General features: G+C 33.2%; 2 protein-coding genes across 2 annotated transcripts in view; both read left to right on the forward strand.

Annotated features, from left to right (window-relative positions):
* Nucleotides 1-1,970, forward strand: part of LOC109535494 (guanylate cyclase soluble subunit beta-1) — a 43,481-nt gene extending 41,511 nt beyond the window's left edge. The window contains exon 14 of the mRNA XM_048670566.1: nucleotides 1,490-1,970. Within this exon, the coding sequence (XP_048526523.1) occupies nucleotides 1,490-1,631 (142 nt within the window). The 3' untranslated portion in view covers nucleotides 1,632-1,970. The remainder of the gene's footprint in view (nucleotides 1-1,489) is intronic.
* A 1,977-nt stretch (nucleotides 1,971-3,947) lies between these two features.
* The window catches only part of LOC109541434 (glutaredoxin domain-containing cysteine-rich protein CG31559), a 50,833-nt gene continuing 35,418 nt past the window's right edge, over nucleotides 3,948-19,362 (forward strand). The window contains exons 1-2 of the mRNA XM_048667477.1: nucleotides 3,948-4,015; nucleotides 6,709-7,222. The gene's annotated coding sequence lies outside the window, so the exon portion shown is untranslated. The remainder of the gene's footprint in view (nucleotides 4,016-6,708; nucleotides 7,223-19,362) is intronic.

Below are 19,362 nucleotides of genomic sequence, written 5' to 3' on the forward strand. Positions count from 1 at the left end.
TGATACAACACACCAGTTGGAGCCACATAACGTGTTTGACGGATAACATGCACGTTAAAGTTAACGTGAGTGATACAGCACAGGGCTGATTGTTTATTTGCTGTTCTTCTTCTTGAAAATTTATTTTCAGCTCATTCGTTTCCCTTAGAGGTGATTAATATCTAATTTTAAGGATTCCGTAGGCTGCTTTAGCTTTGTCAGATTCAGTTTGGAAACTCCCAGTAGCAGATTATGGTCGGATGGAACATCAGCGCCCGGGAATGTTTTAACTGATTTAACTACGTTGCCGTACCGATTATTAATTGTGGTATAATCAATCTGCTTCCGTATGATGTTATTGGTAGTATGTGCTGTAGAGGTCTAAGTGTACAGTCGTCGTGGTGGTTGGTCGTCGGATAGCTGTTGTTCCTTGCAAAATGCTACAAAGCGGTCTTGTATCTGTTATTTCTGTATCACCGAGACCAAAATCTTCCGACAATATGTTCGCTTCTTTTCGCTGTCCAATCTTGGCGTTTAATCTCCCATTATGATGGTGCTGCCTTTCCACACATTGATCGATTTTATTTTATCCCCTGGAGAGCTGATTGGGGAGGTTACTCCGGAATTAATTTTGAAATTGACTGCCATGTTGGTTTTTACTAGGGATTTGTAATCACGTGACTTCCCGTGGGCTTCCTGATCCCCCTACTGTTGGCCGTTCAAGCAACTCTTCACATCATTTATCTTTTTCACTCCATCTTTAATATTATATTTTCTTGTTCTTCCTTCTGCCATTTTCTTCTTATAAGGCCACGACTTCAAAACTAACTTCTGTATTTTTAATGTTTTGTCAAGGAACTTGTCACAGTTTAATTATTAAAATTTAAAAAAATTCAAAAAATAATAAAAAATAAAAAATTTAAACAAGTAGGTTGTAACCTGATGGCCTTCTTGTGCCCTCATATATTCTGTAAGAAAATATCGCATTGCGATGCTTTCGGTTCACTAGTACAAGCTCATGGTAACTGTATGATTCCCTATTTGTTGTCAACTGATGGTGCTCAAGTGTGCAGATTTTTGCGTCTCTTGGGACTGAAGTTAGTGTTTGATTATGTACGTTTAGTCAGGCACGTAATATTTCCGATTATTTCTAAATACTCTCAATTCCACTCAATTCCACAAGTTGTAATGCCTAAAAAAGTTTTAAAATGTTTCTGATTTTGTTAATCAAAAAACGGTACCTTGTCCATGATTCCTCAAAGTTCAGACGTTTCTAGATATTAGACCCAACATATTTCCATCATTCGTTAATAAACTTACTAAAAATCGTCAACTATATGTAGTTCTAACAACTTGAGAACTTGCTGTACAATAACATTCACACGCTGCTTCAACCAAGTAATAAAATTTTGATTTGATTTAAATGTGTTTCTCACAGCCATTGCATAATTGTGACAAGCAAAGGTTGCCGTGAAAACTTGAAATAACCGATAAATTAATTTCCTTTCAGAGTTCTCCTTCAAGACGACAACTTTGACGTTCAATTCCAATTTGACTATCGGGGACCAGTTCAAATGAAAGGAAAGTCAGATGCAATGCATGTTTATCTGCTCTCTAGAAACTTGCAAAAACCGCAATCTACAGATTTTTAATCACAGTATCCTACCTTTAAGAAGAATTCTTCTTTAAATCATAATCTCTAAGTTCATGGACATTTAACTTTTTAAGTATGTAAAGGTAAGTTTCCTCTTCCTGATAATTAAGCAATTATTTGCATTATGTTAGGTATCGCTACGGTGCAACAACTATTAATAGAACAAACATTGAACTATTTATGTAGATATAAATGAACTCAGAGTAAACAGAACAAAAAAATTATATTATATTTAGACAAATTAATACTAGAGTCATACATGACTGCACGATTTAATTGGGTACATAATGATCTATCAAAGATTGTTTCCTAATAAAAATAAAATACTTGTTATTTCTGTTTTGGGTCTTATTTTGTATTTTGGAACTGCAAAACGTCTTGTACCTTTATCCAGCCTTTGAAAAATCGCAGAGAGATTAAAATAGAAAACACCACTTATATTTTCTTTATACGTTCTCATTTTTTATGTCTGTATTATCTTAATTATAAGCTTTGTCGGTCGTTTTTCTATTCCGTTTCTAAATCCGGAACGCGGTTAGTTACTGCTGTGTGTCACCTGTGTTGACACAAAAATAACGGTAAATACTCAATTAATTTACGAATTTTTCGGTATAACTTTTACCAGCCCTTCAGAGAGAGTACGAATTTGAATCATATTGCTGAAAACGTTTATTTTCATAAAGGCAGATTATTTCCCGCATATTTTGATTGCACTGACTAATGACTAGATTACTCGATAGCATAGAACATTGGTATGAATTTGTTAAAGATCTTGTTACAATTTTATGGTAATCTACTTAATTCCCTGTCGTAGGTATGGGCAATAATTACTATGTTGTCCAATTATGCTGCAAATGCTGAAACTGTGTCAACTTGTGCCTATAATTGTAATTACTGTGGTTATTAAAGTAACAGCGTAATACCGCTAAACATTATCAAAACAATCTTACCGCAATAGTACCAGCATGTACCGAACTGAAAAGTTTTCTTTGTAGTTCAGCTTCAAAGTCTATAAACCAGTTGACGTAAAATGTATGTTTAATTTGCGCACTATATTTAATAATCCTATTAAACTGTATGACAAAACTAATTAGTTTCGCTAAATATTCAAATATTTAAAGTTTCTCGGCGTGCAGATTGCTTCAATTTCGATGATTCTTTTATACTAACTCATAGAGTATGCAAATCGTGCTTAATTTTTCGGCAAAATTCATTAAGCCGCTATTCAGAACCTAAAATCTAGTACAGAACAAACGGTTCAAGCTTTGATTCTTAACTAGGTATTTTTAAATTTCTCATATTTCAGCGAACGGTTTCCTGACTTCAGACAAGCCTAACTAGTTCATTGTATTTTCAATTAATTAAATTAGAGTGAGCCCAACGCTGTAGTCGAACTGATTGAAAAATGAGAAAAGAATAATATAATTAATATACTAAAATTATGTTTAATTAGATTCGATCTAAAAATTCTGAAATGCCATTCACTTCTAAACTGTGGGTGAAAATTAGCTTAACATTTTGAAAAAATTATATTTTTTTAACACTTTCTTATATTGATTAAAACAACTTAAACGTCCTTTGTATTAAAATCGTTGCTGGAAATAATACACTTAATATTTGTTTTAGAATAAGCTGATCTTAGACAGTATAAATATATTTGAGTTTCATGCGTGAATAGCTCTCGTGGGACAATCTTTAATTTTCGTGCTTCAGTTAGTCCGCGAAAGTAACAAGTTATAATTTCTAAGAGCCCGATAAATTCATCTTGTATTCGATTAAACTAAAACTATAACTTTTCGCCCTGAAGACCATAATGACAGGAGCGAGAAAGGGAAGAATATGGTTAGGGCCCGTTCACTAATAATTGCTGGCTGTAACTGAATTAATTCCAGTTACTATTTCCCTTTCATTGTGGTGTTATGGGCACAGGCAAAATAAGGCATTGTTGAGATTTAATTCTGATTTGTGACCTTTAAAATGTGTTACTGTTTACCCACCTAGCATTTCTGTGCCGATGGTAAATGAATCATCTAAATGTGTATCTTCGATATATAGTGTTTAAAAAGTGCTTAATCCAATAAATTAGGGGACTACTTATATGTTTAAGAACTCGTAGATGCACGAAGTTCTCACGGAATCAACTGACGTAAAACGTAAAATGAAAATAAAATTTTGCCATTGACGGTAGGCACACACAACCGTTTTAGTGCCACGCCTTGCTAAAAATGAAATACGCATGTCATTTACAATTGCAAAATGGGTATCTTGTACATATATGTACATCTGACATTTTTGACACGGTCTGGAAGTTTTCAGTATTCATTACACCAGGAGCTTTAGTATTAAATATCAGATGTATTTGGCAAAAATATGCTTTTTGAGGTAAGTTTCGCTTTTGAAAAAGTAGGAACATAAAACAGACAAACATAAAAAATACGTCAAAACGTGACTTGACAATGGTATAATGTGAAAACGGACATCGACATAAAACTTTAATATGAAAAACAAAATATGTAATGAAATACATCTCAATAAAAAATAATATCCGATGCTATGGCAAAAATGTTTCTTTTTACCCTTTTGTCAGAAACTACTAATAGATTAACTTTACCAATATTTGAAAGCCGCATTTACAAAGTGTACCGAAGAAAGAAACTGTGAATAAATATAAATGAAATATGGCAGTGTATGTGTAAATGAAATCGCTATTAACGCCACTTCCGGTTACATTTCACAAAAGAAACTTTTACCCGCTTCTAAACCATTGCACAGCTTTACTTTTATTAAAAAACATTTACTTTAAAACGCAATTTCCGAAAGACAGTTCAGTGGAATGGCTATATTATTTCAATTAGTTGTTTCTCCAATTCATCGCTCATACAATCACGCAATAATTCAAATTTATTAATAATTTAATTACCATTTTCCTAGATTATTAAACTCTGAATTTGATAAATAATGAACATCTCTTGTATCAAGTTAATTAAGCCGGTTATTGATCGCCACTAGATTGTAATTGATTAACGCAACAAAACGCAATAAACATACATCAATGGATAATAGATGACAATGAATAGAGCAGAGGAAAAAGCAAGTTTTCTGATAGTGCTGCTATGTATTATCTAAAAATGCTTAAATGACCGCAACTTAAATGCTCTTATCAGTTCATACTTTAGCACTTGATATACAGGGTGATTCACAATATTTTGGACACAGAGCAGGGGCATGTAAAGGATCTCAAAACAAGTCGAGTTTCCATTTAAGTTTTTCTTTCTCAGCCCCATGGTTATAGACAGTTGTAAGTAAAAATATATTCGTATTTTCTCTTTACAGCTTATGAGATATTTTGCTCAAATTTTGAACATAGACTACTCTTTAGACCCTTTAACCGCAGGCAAGCCAACTGATTGCAAAAATCTACAGGGTGTTTTTTGCCAGAGGCATACTCCCTTTTACCCCCGGGACAGTTTTTGCAGGTCAGCCGTAGTTTTCCAGTTATTTGCACAAACAGAAGTCCATGTAGGGTTTTTGGGTGATTTTCTATGAATTTATGTATTTTTTTTGTGGCCTGTTGTTCACATTTTGTTGTGAAAGCTTGAACTGCAAGTTGAAGTTAAAACAGGGATGGCTGTCGAGTTACCTTTATTTTTTATTACTAATTTAATTTACAATAATTGAGGTTGCAAGTCATTCCAAATAAAAATTCACAAAAATGTAACAAATATTTCAATTTATTGCGAAATTAATTTCATAAAATTAAATAAGTTTAAATTATTTATTTTCAATTTAATAATAATAATAAGACAACTTTATCTAACAATGGAAGTCATTTTTATAATGGTACATTTATTACTGATTTTAAATTCTGTTTGGCAATGCATTTTGATCGGAAATTGATTTCAGTTCATGCGTTGATTTGTGATTCCCCTCTTACTACTACGATACTTCTGCAACACACAAACAAACGTTCTGATTTAAAATAAAATTTAAAAAAATCATGCTTGGCTCTAAGAGTCACAATGACGGTAACAGGTAACAGTTCTTGAACTTTTTGAAAATAATATGGATGCAGCATGTTACGTCGGATAACCGATGAACCGTGGACTGTGAAATGTTAAATTGCCTGGATATTCTTCCGATTCTGGTTCATTTCCGTTCTGACGTAAAATTTGCTCCTCATTTCTTGCGTTCACTGCGTAAATGCGCCTGTAAAAATACCTCCGTTATTGCGTTGGCAAAGAGAGCCAGTCTCCCGAGCTTTCCGTTCAACATTAGCAAAAGTTTGTCGATCTGGAATCACACGATTTGGAAATCTTTTTCGGTACTCCATCACACTTATTGGCTTACTTAAACTTAACCCAACTTAAATGGCAACTCGACTTGTTCTGAGGTCCTCTATATGCCCCTGCTCTGTGTCCATAAGTTTATGAATCAACCTGTATATATGAAAGTGAAGGTTGACTACTTGTTCATACTTATTTCAATATTTAAAAAAAAATTCTACACTTAAATGTTGAAACCACTTTTGCCAGTTCAAACTCACTTAGCGGCAATCAGATGGACCAAGCGTATGTTGATGGACTTGGAAGTTCAGTTCTGTTACATTTTGCACCAAAACTATAACCTGAACGGAAAACGATATAGCAAATGATTTTGGTTACTTAAATTCTCCACATTATGTATTAGAAGCATCCTAGTAACTAACAATTATGATAATTCACTACCTCCAAATGCATGTAGCCATTAATTATAATACGAACCAATTCTAGATGTGGAACTCATTTCAGTTTGTTTGCGAATGATTTACGCATAATTTACTCAAAGCAAAAATTGATTCAAGTCCCTTTGAGTAACTATGCAAGATCAACTTTACGTATTTTTTAATTATAGACTCTCATTTTGTTTACCTAAATACTATTTACCCCCACACATGAATGTATTTGTAGTTGGCATTGGGCATTATATGCAAACTTAAATTCAAATTTGCAATTGATTCCGACACTTATAATTGAAGTATTTTGATCATTAATTAATTAATTAATTAGAAATTAACAAATATTAATGACTTATTCAAGACTGTCGCTGTTTACCAACACTGCAATGCCTACAACAAACCTGCACCTAGCATTATCAATTTGGGCCGTATTGGAGAGAGTGCGAAGCACCTCAATGTCACCGTGAAAGCGCCCAAGAATACCAGCGAATACCAGCAAGTGGAACACCGTCCGTACGATTTCTTAACCAACGAGTAGCAGATAGTACCAACTTGACCATCAAGCGCGTCGAATACCGTTAATAATGCTTTTCAAATAACTTTACTAAATTTCCGATTTTTGATACATTTAAAATTTGCTTGCGTAAATAAGGCTTGAACTTAGCTTAAGTTGTGAGTAACTGGTGGCGTCCAATAGTAAAGAAATTGGCTGCAAATAGCGCTAGGCGACTGTATAGGACATCGATGTTTCGATATGCACGCTGGGCAGCTGTTACGGATCTTCGAAATCTGATTGAAGAGTGATATTTTATTGGTATAGCATGAGTGCCTGAATGGACTTTTTCGGATCGGATTGAAACGCTTCATTGTGAAAAGTAAGTAAAATTAATTACAACCGGTCTTTGCGCGTATGAGTTGTGCTCATTTCATTTTTCTGCAGTTTCCGCTTCTTTTATATGTCGTTAACCCACTTTACAGAATAGCAATTTGTTGTGCTTTATTGTTCACTTGAAAGGCTGCTGCTGGTAGTATAGAAAATAAGAAAATTAACCTGTTATAATCTTTTCATTTGCGCTAATACTATTATTTTGCTCTCGAAGTTTAGGAAAGTAACATATTGTCCGACTTGATGCTCGTTTGTCTTTTCATAAATTCATATTTAAATAACTTATAAATTATTGAGCGAATTATGATTCTAATTGTTCAGTTTCAATAACAAGGTTACTTTTATAATTGCCAAATTAAGTAAATCATACCGTTTGGAGAATAACATTAACAGCATGATTTTACTTATTTAACCATGTGACTTCCATTAAAAAATATATTGAAAACCAAGACTTTGGAGCTCACTAGGTATATTTTATTTTTCGAATCCAAATAATAATTTGGAGATCATTATGTACATTCATATTGACGAATCCAAATGATAAACCAGTGATACATCTCGGTCGCTCTATGTTTTGAAAATGGCCGTTTTCTTTTTATATATTGAATATCAAAATCGGTTTAATATTATAATTATTGATTAATTTGTATTAAAAATGGGTTCAGAATCTAGGAACCAGAAAAATATACTAGTAATAAGTACATATATGCCTTACTTTTAAAAATGAGCTTAACAAGTGAGAGTTACAATTAATCTTGCAATCTTAAATCTGCAACTTAAAACTGCTTTCAAAATTAAATCCAACGTGTACATAGTATAAAAATTGAGAACAATATTTTATTGATTTGCTGGTTAGCGACCGTTTTACTGTCGGAACGCAATGTAGAAAAATACAAAAAATAATAATAATATGTTAAATTATAATGTAGAAGTAGAAAATTTCCCATATGCAGTGCTAAAATGTACCGAATTTTGAATTTTACTTTACAAAATTCGCAGCGTTTGTGCTGATATCTGCGGTTAAAATACTGTGATATTAAAATAATAGGTACTGACTGCTGGGTGACTAAATAAAGACATTTTTGTTCTGAAAAACAGAAGTACGATTTCATCGTGACAAACTTCTGTACCGCCAAAGCATAATATCGACGACTGAATGACCTTTCAATACATTTAAATGCATGTTGATTATTTTGCATTGCTAATATGGCTCAGTGCGCAACTTTATATTTAGCAGCTTATATCTTACAGTATTGTAAAAATGTGTATGATAATACATGCATTTAATAGTTATCGTTATGCATGTAGAAGTTCATAGAAGTCCAAAATTTGGATTCCTGATATTTACTGAAACCGACATTCTACTACAAACTTTCTTCCGTCTTGATTCTATTTGTAAGTATCCGCAAATAAATTCCGGTTTAGAGTCTGTAATATATAATATTTATCGACAAGTGTTAGAGAAATAATCTCTATTTGCTGTCCTCATTTCTTTAGCGAAAACTTTCAATTTGCTAAAATATTTCTATTAAAAATTAAACTTACAATAAAAAGTATTAGAGTTTTTCCATATAGGTAAAGGTACTCATTTGATTCAGATTTTGTCTCATACCAGATAGGATGGGAATTTTCGGTACAGCTCTTCATTCGCTTGCAATCAAAGTTTTAAAAATCTCCCATCAAAAAGTGATCATTTTATTTTTAATTTAATATTACGTCAGATATCTATTTGTATGCCGTACATAAAATTAAGAGAAATGTAAGTTTTATAAACAGGCTCTAGTAAAGTTACTATCTACGCACGACTGTGTAAAGTTTCTGCAAAAAAAAACATGTACGTGTTAAATATCCAGTACTTACGTATGTTGGAAACGCAGTAATAAATAAAGTAAACCTTTATAACTATAGTTTTGCTTACGTCTCAGATCAATCATTTCAGATCTACCGAGCAAATTTGCAAATTAATGGGTTGTGCAGATATCCATAAAAAAACATTTTTTGTTAGAGTCGCAAACCGACACGGTAAACTTTAATTTCTACAGTTTTGCTTAGCGATCTTTGATGAAAATCGTATATTTAGCAGCAGTTATGTACCATTTTTAGTTTTACTACTTTTGTTAATTATTTTTTTATTTATGTCTATACTTACTTCCTGGTTTTAAAGTATATGAGCTATTTACTTTTAAATCACAAACAACCGGTGTCGACTCCTTCAAAAAACTTATATACAAAAAATAACATACAGTTTATCTCGAGAACAATTACTGAGGTATGAGCTATTTAACCACAATTCAAAAATTATGTTAGGTTAATAACAAGAAAAGCATTTCTAAAATGTATTAAATTTATTCGTAAATTTTCCCACTTTGATATTGTGAGTTTTTGAATGTTGATTAGGTGTGTGTTTTAAAATAGCCTGTTTTCGATAAAACGAACTTTGAGATTCAGTTTTAAATTCAGATTCAGTTTAATGCTCTGTGTGCAGAGGCGCTAACATGAAAATGTATGTTTTTACAATAAGGTATGCTTTTCCAACTTTTAATCTTATTTCATATCATCTTTCAGTCAATAAGCAAATACTGCAAACCTTGAATCTTTGTTATTTTGGAAATTGCATTGAACTTGTTGGACACGACTTCAACAACATGATGCAATGCTTACTTTCATTCGGTGAACGCTGCAATTTAACACTAGAACCACAGGCCGCCAAGCATAAAATTTACAAATAGTTAAAATTCGTTAATACAAATTAATTAGACAGGTTTATAATAAAGTCGTGATACCTAGAAATACTTTCATTTTTCCCCAAATGAAACGTAATTTGATAGTAGTACCAAATCTGATGAAAATGTAACAAATCAAAATATATCTTACAATCCGCACATAATATTAAATAATCTAATGGTTGTAATTTTCGTGCTCACTACAGGAAATTGTAATAAATAATTGTGCTTTTTAAAGAACCTACCAAACATACAACCGACTTTAAAAATATATTATAGTAATTAAAAACGCAGATTGGCAACAAACCCATTTATAATCACAACGCAGTGCTAGTTTTAAAAATAAGGGATATTTTCCTTTCGTTCACTAGCGGATATAACTTAAAAGTCATATTAACAGCTATTATAACTAAATAATACTAAATACATAATATTTAATTTGAAATAGGTAATGGCATGATGTGACATTGCAAAACAATTCAAAAACTTGCTAAACGAATTTCAGAACTATAATTGTATACAGTTAAGCGCGGCAAATTAGCACCTTTCAAGCGAGCGCTTTGCGTATTCACGTAACATCATTTCACACAAATTTGCGGCTGCAATTCTCATATATTTAAGCTCGCGTTAACAATGAAGTAATTTCAAAATTGCTTATATAATAAATCGCAGAATTTTTTCTTGTACTTTTTTTACATATGTATACCATAAGAACCTAGGTGTACGGCAGGCAAAATGTAATTGATACAGGTTTAAGATATATTATCATAACTTCAGATAGCATGACGCAAAAGCGAAAGTAATGCTTTAAGTAAGAACATCATTAAAATAAAAATGCTCATGTAATTTTTAATTGTAGGCAATTATTCCATAAAAACAAAACTTGTGAAAATGCTAAGCCGATCTCTAGCAATTTGTAATTATTAAATTCGCATAAACTAGTGTCTTAAACTTGAAATCCAAATAAACTTCATGCAAAAATGATCCAAGGCACATCATTAAATGTGTAATTGCTGTCTCTGTTAATTGCACCGAACTCGTCCTGACGAAAATGGAAATAATTTGAGTTATTAATTTTCGGTTTGCGGCACTTGACTTGTTTTCCAAAGCGAATTTTATAAACTTTCAAGGCATCAAATTTATTGACTTGCAAAGCATCAAAATAACAGCATTCGGTGAACTGAAAATGGTACGATTGAACTGCATCGTAACGTTTTAAAATAAACATTCAGAAAGAAGACTCAGATAGTTAATAACGAATGCTAAAGTAGTAACAATGTTTTCGTTAAGAATATGTTGTTTATTTCAAAAAAAAACAGTTCCTGTTCTTCTTCTTATACTAGGCCTTAAGCCTGTTCCTTTCCGATCCTTTTCTCTACTACTGCAGTCGTATTTGTGACGTAGACTGCCAGCTATCTCGCAATCTTTTAAAGGGCCGTCCTGGTGGTCTGGTTGGTTTTAAATCCTTTGATATGCTAGCTGAGTCTCTCTCCGTCCATTTGTGTAACATGCTGGTTTCACTCTCGTTTTCTCTATCTTCCTCATCGTACGATATTCTGTGTCCCACATGGCTCTCTTACTTGAATGTTCGGGACTTTGATTGATCTTAATGTTTTCATTTATGTTGTTCTCAGTATTATTTCTATTTCTGCTGTTTCAGCTCTCGTATGTATTGAATATGTTAGGATTGGCCTTATACATGACATATATGCGTATTTTTTCGTCCAGCCTGACATCTTTATTCCTCCAGATTCCATTCTGATACATAATCTGCTTTATTAGCCTGCTTTCGTACACGTTTTTTTTAGATCTCCGTAGCTGGATATTTATATTCGCAGATATTGGAACTTAGAAACTTCAATTATTTCTTCGTTAATTACGATTTTGCATCGTCTGGGTTCCCTTGCTACTGCGAGCGATTTGGTGTTTTTTTCCAAGCCCAGTTCAGCGTCCTACCTTTATTGTTTCTTATATAACTTTGTTCATTAATAAATTGAATAATAGTGGACTATCTCTCTTACGTTTTCCAGATTTAGTGTATGCTTCTGATGTCAATTCAGCATCGACTTTAATTTTAGATTTGTTGCCTGTGTTGTTGTCTCTTATTATCTCTACTAAACTGTTGGGCTGGTTTTCTTCTTTAAGCAATTTTAGCACATCCCCAAATCTGACGCGATCAAAGGCTTTAGTCAGCTCCCCGAAGCACATGTAAGCAGGATTTTTATATTCACTTGCTTTCTCCGCAATTTGTCTGACTATGAAAATTGCATCTATTGTTGACCTATTTTGCCGGAAGCCTTGTTCTTCTTCACTTACTTTACTTACTGTGTATTCTTTATTGATCTTATTGGTGACTATTATTTCCCTTTTTGTATATTGATATACAATGTATCTCCTCTGTATTATTTTAGATTGGTATCTGAAATTTTCTGAAAAAGCACGGCAATATTTTAATTATCATTTCTCCTCGATATTTAAGGAGCTCATTCTGTATGCCATCGGGTCCTGAGGCTTTTCTGTTTATTTTTATTTTTCTGTGGTATTGAGTTCCTCGTTTGTGATTTGTTCGTTGTCGCTTTCGTCTTCTTTCTCGTCTATTGCATGTTCGTTATTCCCCTGATTGTAGAGTTATTTGATGAAAGCTGTCCATTAATCTGCTTTTATTTTATTGAAGTTGTTATATTCATTAATAGGATATTTTCTTTCTTTAAGCATTTTCCAAACTTTGCATTGCCCTCCATGAAGATCCATATTTTTGGTAAATTGTGTCCAATATTCCCTTCTCACGTTTCTTATCTTAGAGTTTACATGGTTTCTTGCATCTTTGTATTGCTCATAATTGTCAGACGTCTTATTACTGCAATATTGTAAATATCCTTTCGTTTTTTCGTACGCTAAATTCCTTCCTTCGTTGGTAAACCATGGCTTTGATACTCTCGATGTATTTAAGTTAATTTTCCTAACTCGTATACTTTCTTTTGCAGCCTGTAAAATGTGCGATTCGCTTTTTGTCCAGAGTTCGTTTACATTGGGCTCTAATTTATGATCCGATCCTATATTGGACGATGTCAAAGCTTTTACGTCAAGGAATTGGTACAATTTCTCTGTTGATTATTAGGTATTATTGAATGCTTACTCTGTATATTTTGTCATTTGTTCTTAAAATATTTTGAGCGCAGAGTTCAATGAGATGTTCTCCGTTTCGGTTTATTATTTCTTCATTGAATCGTTGTTTGATATTGTCTGTTATTATTTCCCACTATCGTATTAAAGTCTCCAAGTATTACGAGTTTTTCGTTCATCTGTATATTTTCCAGCACGTCTCGAAAGATTCAGATTTAAGGTTGTCCTTAGGATTCTGTGCCTGGTGTATTCGATATCCTCTATGCTCTTTTCAAATTTCTCATGGAGCAAAAGGCCAACTCCCGAGCTCTCACAGTCGCCTTTGTCCTTTCCGCTATGTACCTATTAGAAAAAAATGTTGTTTCTTTTCCTCCCTGTCGGATTTCTGAGAGTGTGCGTAGTTCGATTTTGTGGGTATTCATTTCTATAAGTATCTCTTGGTCTCTTTTATTGCACCATCTAATGTTCCAGCATGCTACTCTTAGTTCGGTATCCTTTCTCGTAGTCCTTCTTCTTGCGGGGGTCGTCTTTAAGTGGTTCCGTCATGTATCCGAGGCCTTCTGATCGCTAGCCTCACTTCCGAATCCTCCTCTTTCATCCGGGTTTGGGACGGGCTGTGCTACTATCAAGCTACTCAGTTCACTCTAACAAAGATTTTATAAATCTGTCATAAACAAAACTGATTTGTCAATTAGATACCTACTATACAAATCATAAGCCATCACTAAATACTTTTAATATACGATTCTTAAAAAGATATATGAAATGCAGTTCATGCACCTGAACTAAAAATCTAGGAACAAAAATATCCGAAAAACTGTAACGCCTATACAAAACACTTCACATACATAAGTACTTTGGTTTTAAGAACAATATATCACAATACTTAATTGAGCGGCATTAAATATAATTGATGAATATACTTCTGTCGCAAAATAATTACGTCTATGCCAGCTTAAAATATCAAAGCTATAAAGTGCAGCACGAGTGATTGTTTCATTACTTTATAATTGCATCGAAGAACGAAAACTTTCTGCTCAATTTTAATATTAAAGCCAACATATTTTTGCAATTTCTGCATGGCTACGCTTTAGTTTCTAATATAAATCGAATTCTATGTTTACTTTAGCATACTGAATATTTTGGAATTCCTGTCAATATTGCGCACAAAATATGAATGTTTTAGTCTTGCATGCATTAATACTAACCGCAAAATTTGCTTTACAAAAAGAGCCCGAATGCTGTGGTTTCACATAAGTTTTAGCGTCTGAATAAAGATTTTTCGTATCAGATCAGTTTTCTAAATTTGGCAAAAGAATTATATTTTGTCGGCATCAGCATGAAACTAAAAAGATTTGCTGACACTTCTGATCAAATTTGCTTTGAATACAGTCTTGAACTCGTTGCTTCTGAACTGTCGCTAACTCCAAGCGTCTACTTACTAAAATATATTTTAAGTATTCTAGCATTTATTTATTTATTACATTGTTTTTTAATTTACATACTGAGCAAGTTACTACTTACTAAGTTTTATTATGCGATTTAATAGAAATAGAGCATTAGTATGCAATGAATGTCCAGGCCGCCACATGTGTGATCAGTCATCATAACCAGGATGCACGTGCTCGGTGGATTAATGTTTGTGCTTGAGTTCAAATGCATTATCAGAAAATGTTAAGATTTCTCTATCAACTTAAATTCCTATCCTATTGAACATGCGTGCATTTGTTTGTTCGGCTTATATCATGGCAAAGCTGCTGATTATTGCAATACATTTTCTTTTGTAATTACTGTTACATTTTTTGCAGATAATAATTTTAACATTTGCAGCCAATGCTCGATTAATTAATTAGAGAACAATGCACGTTTCAAATTTGTTAAATCTTAACCAAGTGTGCACGTTAATTATGTAAAAAAACCAACACGGAGAAATGCGTTTACTTATTACTTTGTGAACTTGTCTAAACTGTTACTTAGTAGGCAATGTTTTGGATAGTGTATTGAACTTCACATGTGAAAAAATTCACTTAAAATTAATCTCACAATGAATTCAAGATTCAATTGGTACTTAACTTTTATAATCACTAGAAGTTTAAAAACCACGTCTATCCAAATAAAACTGACACAGAACTGGCCCGAAGTGATATAAAAAGCACAACAGAACCTTCAGCCGTTTTCATGCCACACATATCTGTATCTCAGCTAATAGCAGAAAATTCAAGAAGTGTAATAAACTACAATTAGATATCTACAGCGTGGTTTTGCTTTTTACAATTTTTAAAGTCCATTTAGCACTGTTGGCCTTCTCGGTATGTGCGAAGCACTCGTATGCCATATAAGTCCTACCGTTGGTGCATCAACGAATTGTATCATATCTATAATTTCGGGCAGGTAAATAGGTATAAACGTAAATAGGTATAAACGTGTTAATAGACACTAAATGTCATTAATTTTTGCCATTTTTTAAACATTCGGTTAAAGGTAAAAAAATCCATAAGCAGACAGCTAGACAACAAATTTTACATAACGAAACAGGAACCAGACTTTTTACCCGCATCCTATTTTGGAAAGCTTTTCAGTTCAACAAATAATAGGATAACACTGTTCTCTTGATTGTTCATGAGGGTCTAATGCTTCATAGGTCAAAGCTGTTGCAAACTGTCACAAAAGTTTATAACATAACATCGTTTTTTCTTGGTCCACTTACCAATGATGTAACCATTTCGGTTAGGTTCAGATAAATAGCAAATAGTACTTGCGATAGCAAATAGTAATCCACCGAACCCATATAGAAAGGATCAATTATTCACGAGTAAAAAAATGTGCTATGAACTTCCTGGTAACACTGAATCTTATCGGTTTGACGCTAGAGTGACTAATTGAAATTGGGCAATAAGAAAAGGTTTAACGCTTGAGTCCCAGAGGTAGCAAAACAAATTATGTTTTTAATAGTGTTTAAATAGTTTCGTTAGATTTAATCGTCATAGATCATATTGACACCACATCATATGATGTGGACAACTTTCCTGATGTTGTTTTGGATTTGTCAGAGACCAGTCCTTGCCGGGTGTATGTGGCGCATGGAGTTAAAGGTGGTGGTCTTGACGAGAGGTCTTCTCATTGGAGATCAATGGTTAATTAGTTAATAGTCTTTGGACTATCAGAATGTTAGAGATCTTCGTTCTTTATGGCAACGTCGGGTGTGCCACAGGGCAGTGTTTTGGGTCCTTTGTTGTTCAACGTGTTTATAAATGACATTGTTGTTGTTGTTGATGTTAATGCCCTCTTATTACGACATGAAGCTATTCTCTAGGGTAACCTCTCTTGATGACTGTCTTCGTCTTCTTCTTCTCTTGATGATATAACTGCGTGGTGTGGTAGGATACGACTTTCCCTTAATGTATCCAAATGTAGCCTCATGTCTTACTCCCTGAGTCTTGATATGGTCGAACACATATATAAGATTGATGTCTCCCCGCTATCTAGTCACAACATGTATGGATTTTGGTGTTCTTTTTTATCATAAATTGAGTTTTTCTTTGCATATTGCTCAAGTAACAGGCTCTGCGATGAGGATGCTTGGATTCGTTATCCATTCTGTTCGAGACTTAACATCCACTCGCACGCTGAAAATCCTGTTTAATAGCTTGGTTAGATCCAAGCTTTTGATTGGTCACTCCATCAATTGTCCGATTATATTTAGTGAACTTACGTTCCTTGTTACCCCAATGACCTCAATACGCTCTGATACCTGATCGAGAATCGACGTGTCGAAGTTTACACCCCTTCTGACAGATCTTGTAAAGAGTTGGGGATGCTCAGAATATATTTTTTTCCTCTTGCGCGCGTGTTGCGCTCTGAGGGAGACAGGACTCTGGCAACAATATGTATTTGTTTTTAAATATAATGTTGTGTTCAAATATTCAATGTATTATATGTGGTGTTATTATATGGTCTCACTCTGTAAGTGGCTTACAGCTGCCGAGGAGACCCTAAATAAATAAATATTTTATTGATATATCACCAAAGAAGTAAAATAAATATCGAACCAAATAAAAAGCCGATATCAGTAAAGGTTCAATATTGGTTGCTCCGCGATTTATTTTATTCAATATTCAATTTACTTTGTTGTCCATTTAAAGACTCATATTGGATCAGTAGTAGTATCATTTCCAAGTAGATAAACTGGCTCATAAACAAGTTAACATAGTAAATTGCGTAGTTTGAAATATACAAAAAATTTCATACTACTTTTATACGCTTTTGTAAACAACTTTGTCATACTTACTAAGAATTGGCAACGATATTAATAAATAATCGTATTTACCTGCCCATTATTTTTTATTTATGTTTCTATTCCTATACACCTACTAAATGTACTACTAGTGGTGCATGACCTTGCATTGATAGTTTCGGATCAAATTGCTAAGTTTAGCTTATGGTTTGTTTCTCAAATTTATTAATTACAAAACAAGCGGTTTTAAAGTTCTTAATTATGTTTTTGTTTGTCCTACGACCGTTTGCAATTACACAAATGTTGGTGGAGAAAATCGTATTTGTGCATATTTTTCAATGAAGTTTTTCGTTTGAAAATTCTAAACTGAAAGGGATTTTTTTGCGGCTTAAGCGGACAAATAATCTTTTGGAATAAGAAAAATGTACTGCTTTCAGCGGGACTTGAACCTGCGACCTTCGCTGTGTATATTTTTATTACCTTAATAATTACCAAATATTCGGGTGAACGATTACGCGACCAAAGTTATCCGACTTTCTGGACTGGTCGAAAACAACTTCACGTCTGTAGACATAGCGATTTCCTAAGCAACTGTTAACTTTTCGTTTCAGGCACTTTTGATGTTATTATTTTGTGGTTTTTGTAAATTAGTTGCTCCTTAGTTGTGATCTTGGGTGATGTTTTCTTCTACTTCTTTCAAAAAATAGTAGTTTTTTCTATAAGCGTTACAATGCATTTCAATATGAACCCTATAGATATTCAAATAGTTACAATGATGATAGAGATGAATTTAGTTAAGAACTCACTTTTCTTCAAATCAAAAAATTCTGCCTAAGGTTGCCAAAGGATATTATGTAAATTTTATTTAAATTTCACGTTCATTCGTATTGACAAAAATTGCAAAAAAGCCTGTATATAACATTTACGTGGCTAGCTGCTAGACTCAACATTGAACAGGTTTGAATATTATTTTATAAATCGCCGATAATTTAGTGGTCAAGTGTAGGTGCGTCACACTGAGTTTTCACCTGCAGGAAAATTAATATCAAGAACAAACCGTCGATCCAGGAGATTAAATTAACTGGTCCGCAGCAACAGTTATCTAACAAAACTTTGTAAAACATCTCATGGCTTTATAATTTAATAAACGTTAAAAGTGTAGACAACCTTATCAGAATTCACCACATATATCGCCGGACCAAAATAATGTCATTGCCTAAGCATCAAATATACAATACTTTCAAATCGTACCTTTCAAACTATTAATAATGTTTTTGTATCAAACTATTGTACTGATTGTCGCCTCGACTAAGTACCAAGCCCCTGTTCATTTTGCGCAGATAAGAAAAATATCTTCGACGTGATTCAGTACAGTCGCAAGGAAAGGTCGAAGTTACTCGTAAAAAATCATCAAGCAATAACAACATTTTTAACTAGCAAGTAGTTTCCTGACAAGCGTTTTTTACTTTAAGTGCAATGTAGAATTTAGGGCTGGAAAATAATTATGAGCCGAAATGGCATCTACGGCTTAGATAAATATTTAGCGGACCGTTAAACATGTAGTTCTGCAGAAGAAATTATTCAACAATTGTTAATGGAACTCTCAGACATTAATATTTTGCGAGGACGCATAACGAAGCTTACATCTGTGAAATATACCGTACGAAAGCAATTAACAACGGTTGATGATAAATCTGCAAATATTATGAATAATTTAACTTGCACGTTACCGTGTCTCCACGAATAAGATGTACATGTACCTATTCACATTTACATTCTACTCTTTAATATTTATGGAAACAGATAAATTAATACGTTGTGAATATTAACTTGTTCAGATCCGATGTAAGGTATATTTTATATTCATGACCCTGCAGTGCAAGAACTCGGAAAATCAGTTTGACTTTATTTGATGATTATGGTTTATTTTGAAATGTTTCCATATAATAATATTTTACTTATTAACTGTTATATTGGAGCACATTATCGCTTCTGTTATGTGTTTATTTTCGCAACGCTGTATATTCAAGTTATTTTAATTGCTTACTT

Source organism: Dendroctonus ponderosae, unplaced genomic scaffold, assembly GCF_020466585.1.
Source record: "Dendroctonus ponderosae isolate FM_Combo_2020 unplaced genomic scaffold, Dpon_F_20191213v2 Dpon_F_20191213_1, whole genome shotgun sequence".
In the NCBI taxonomy this organism is placed as follows: Eukaryota; Metazoa; Arthropoda; class Insecta; order Coleoptera; family Curculionidae; genus Dendroctonus; species Dendroctonus ponderosae.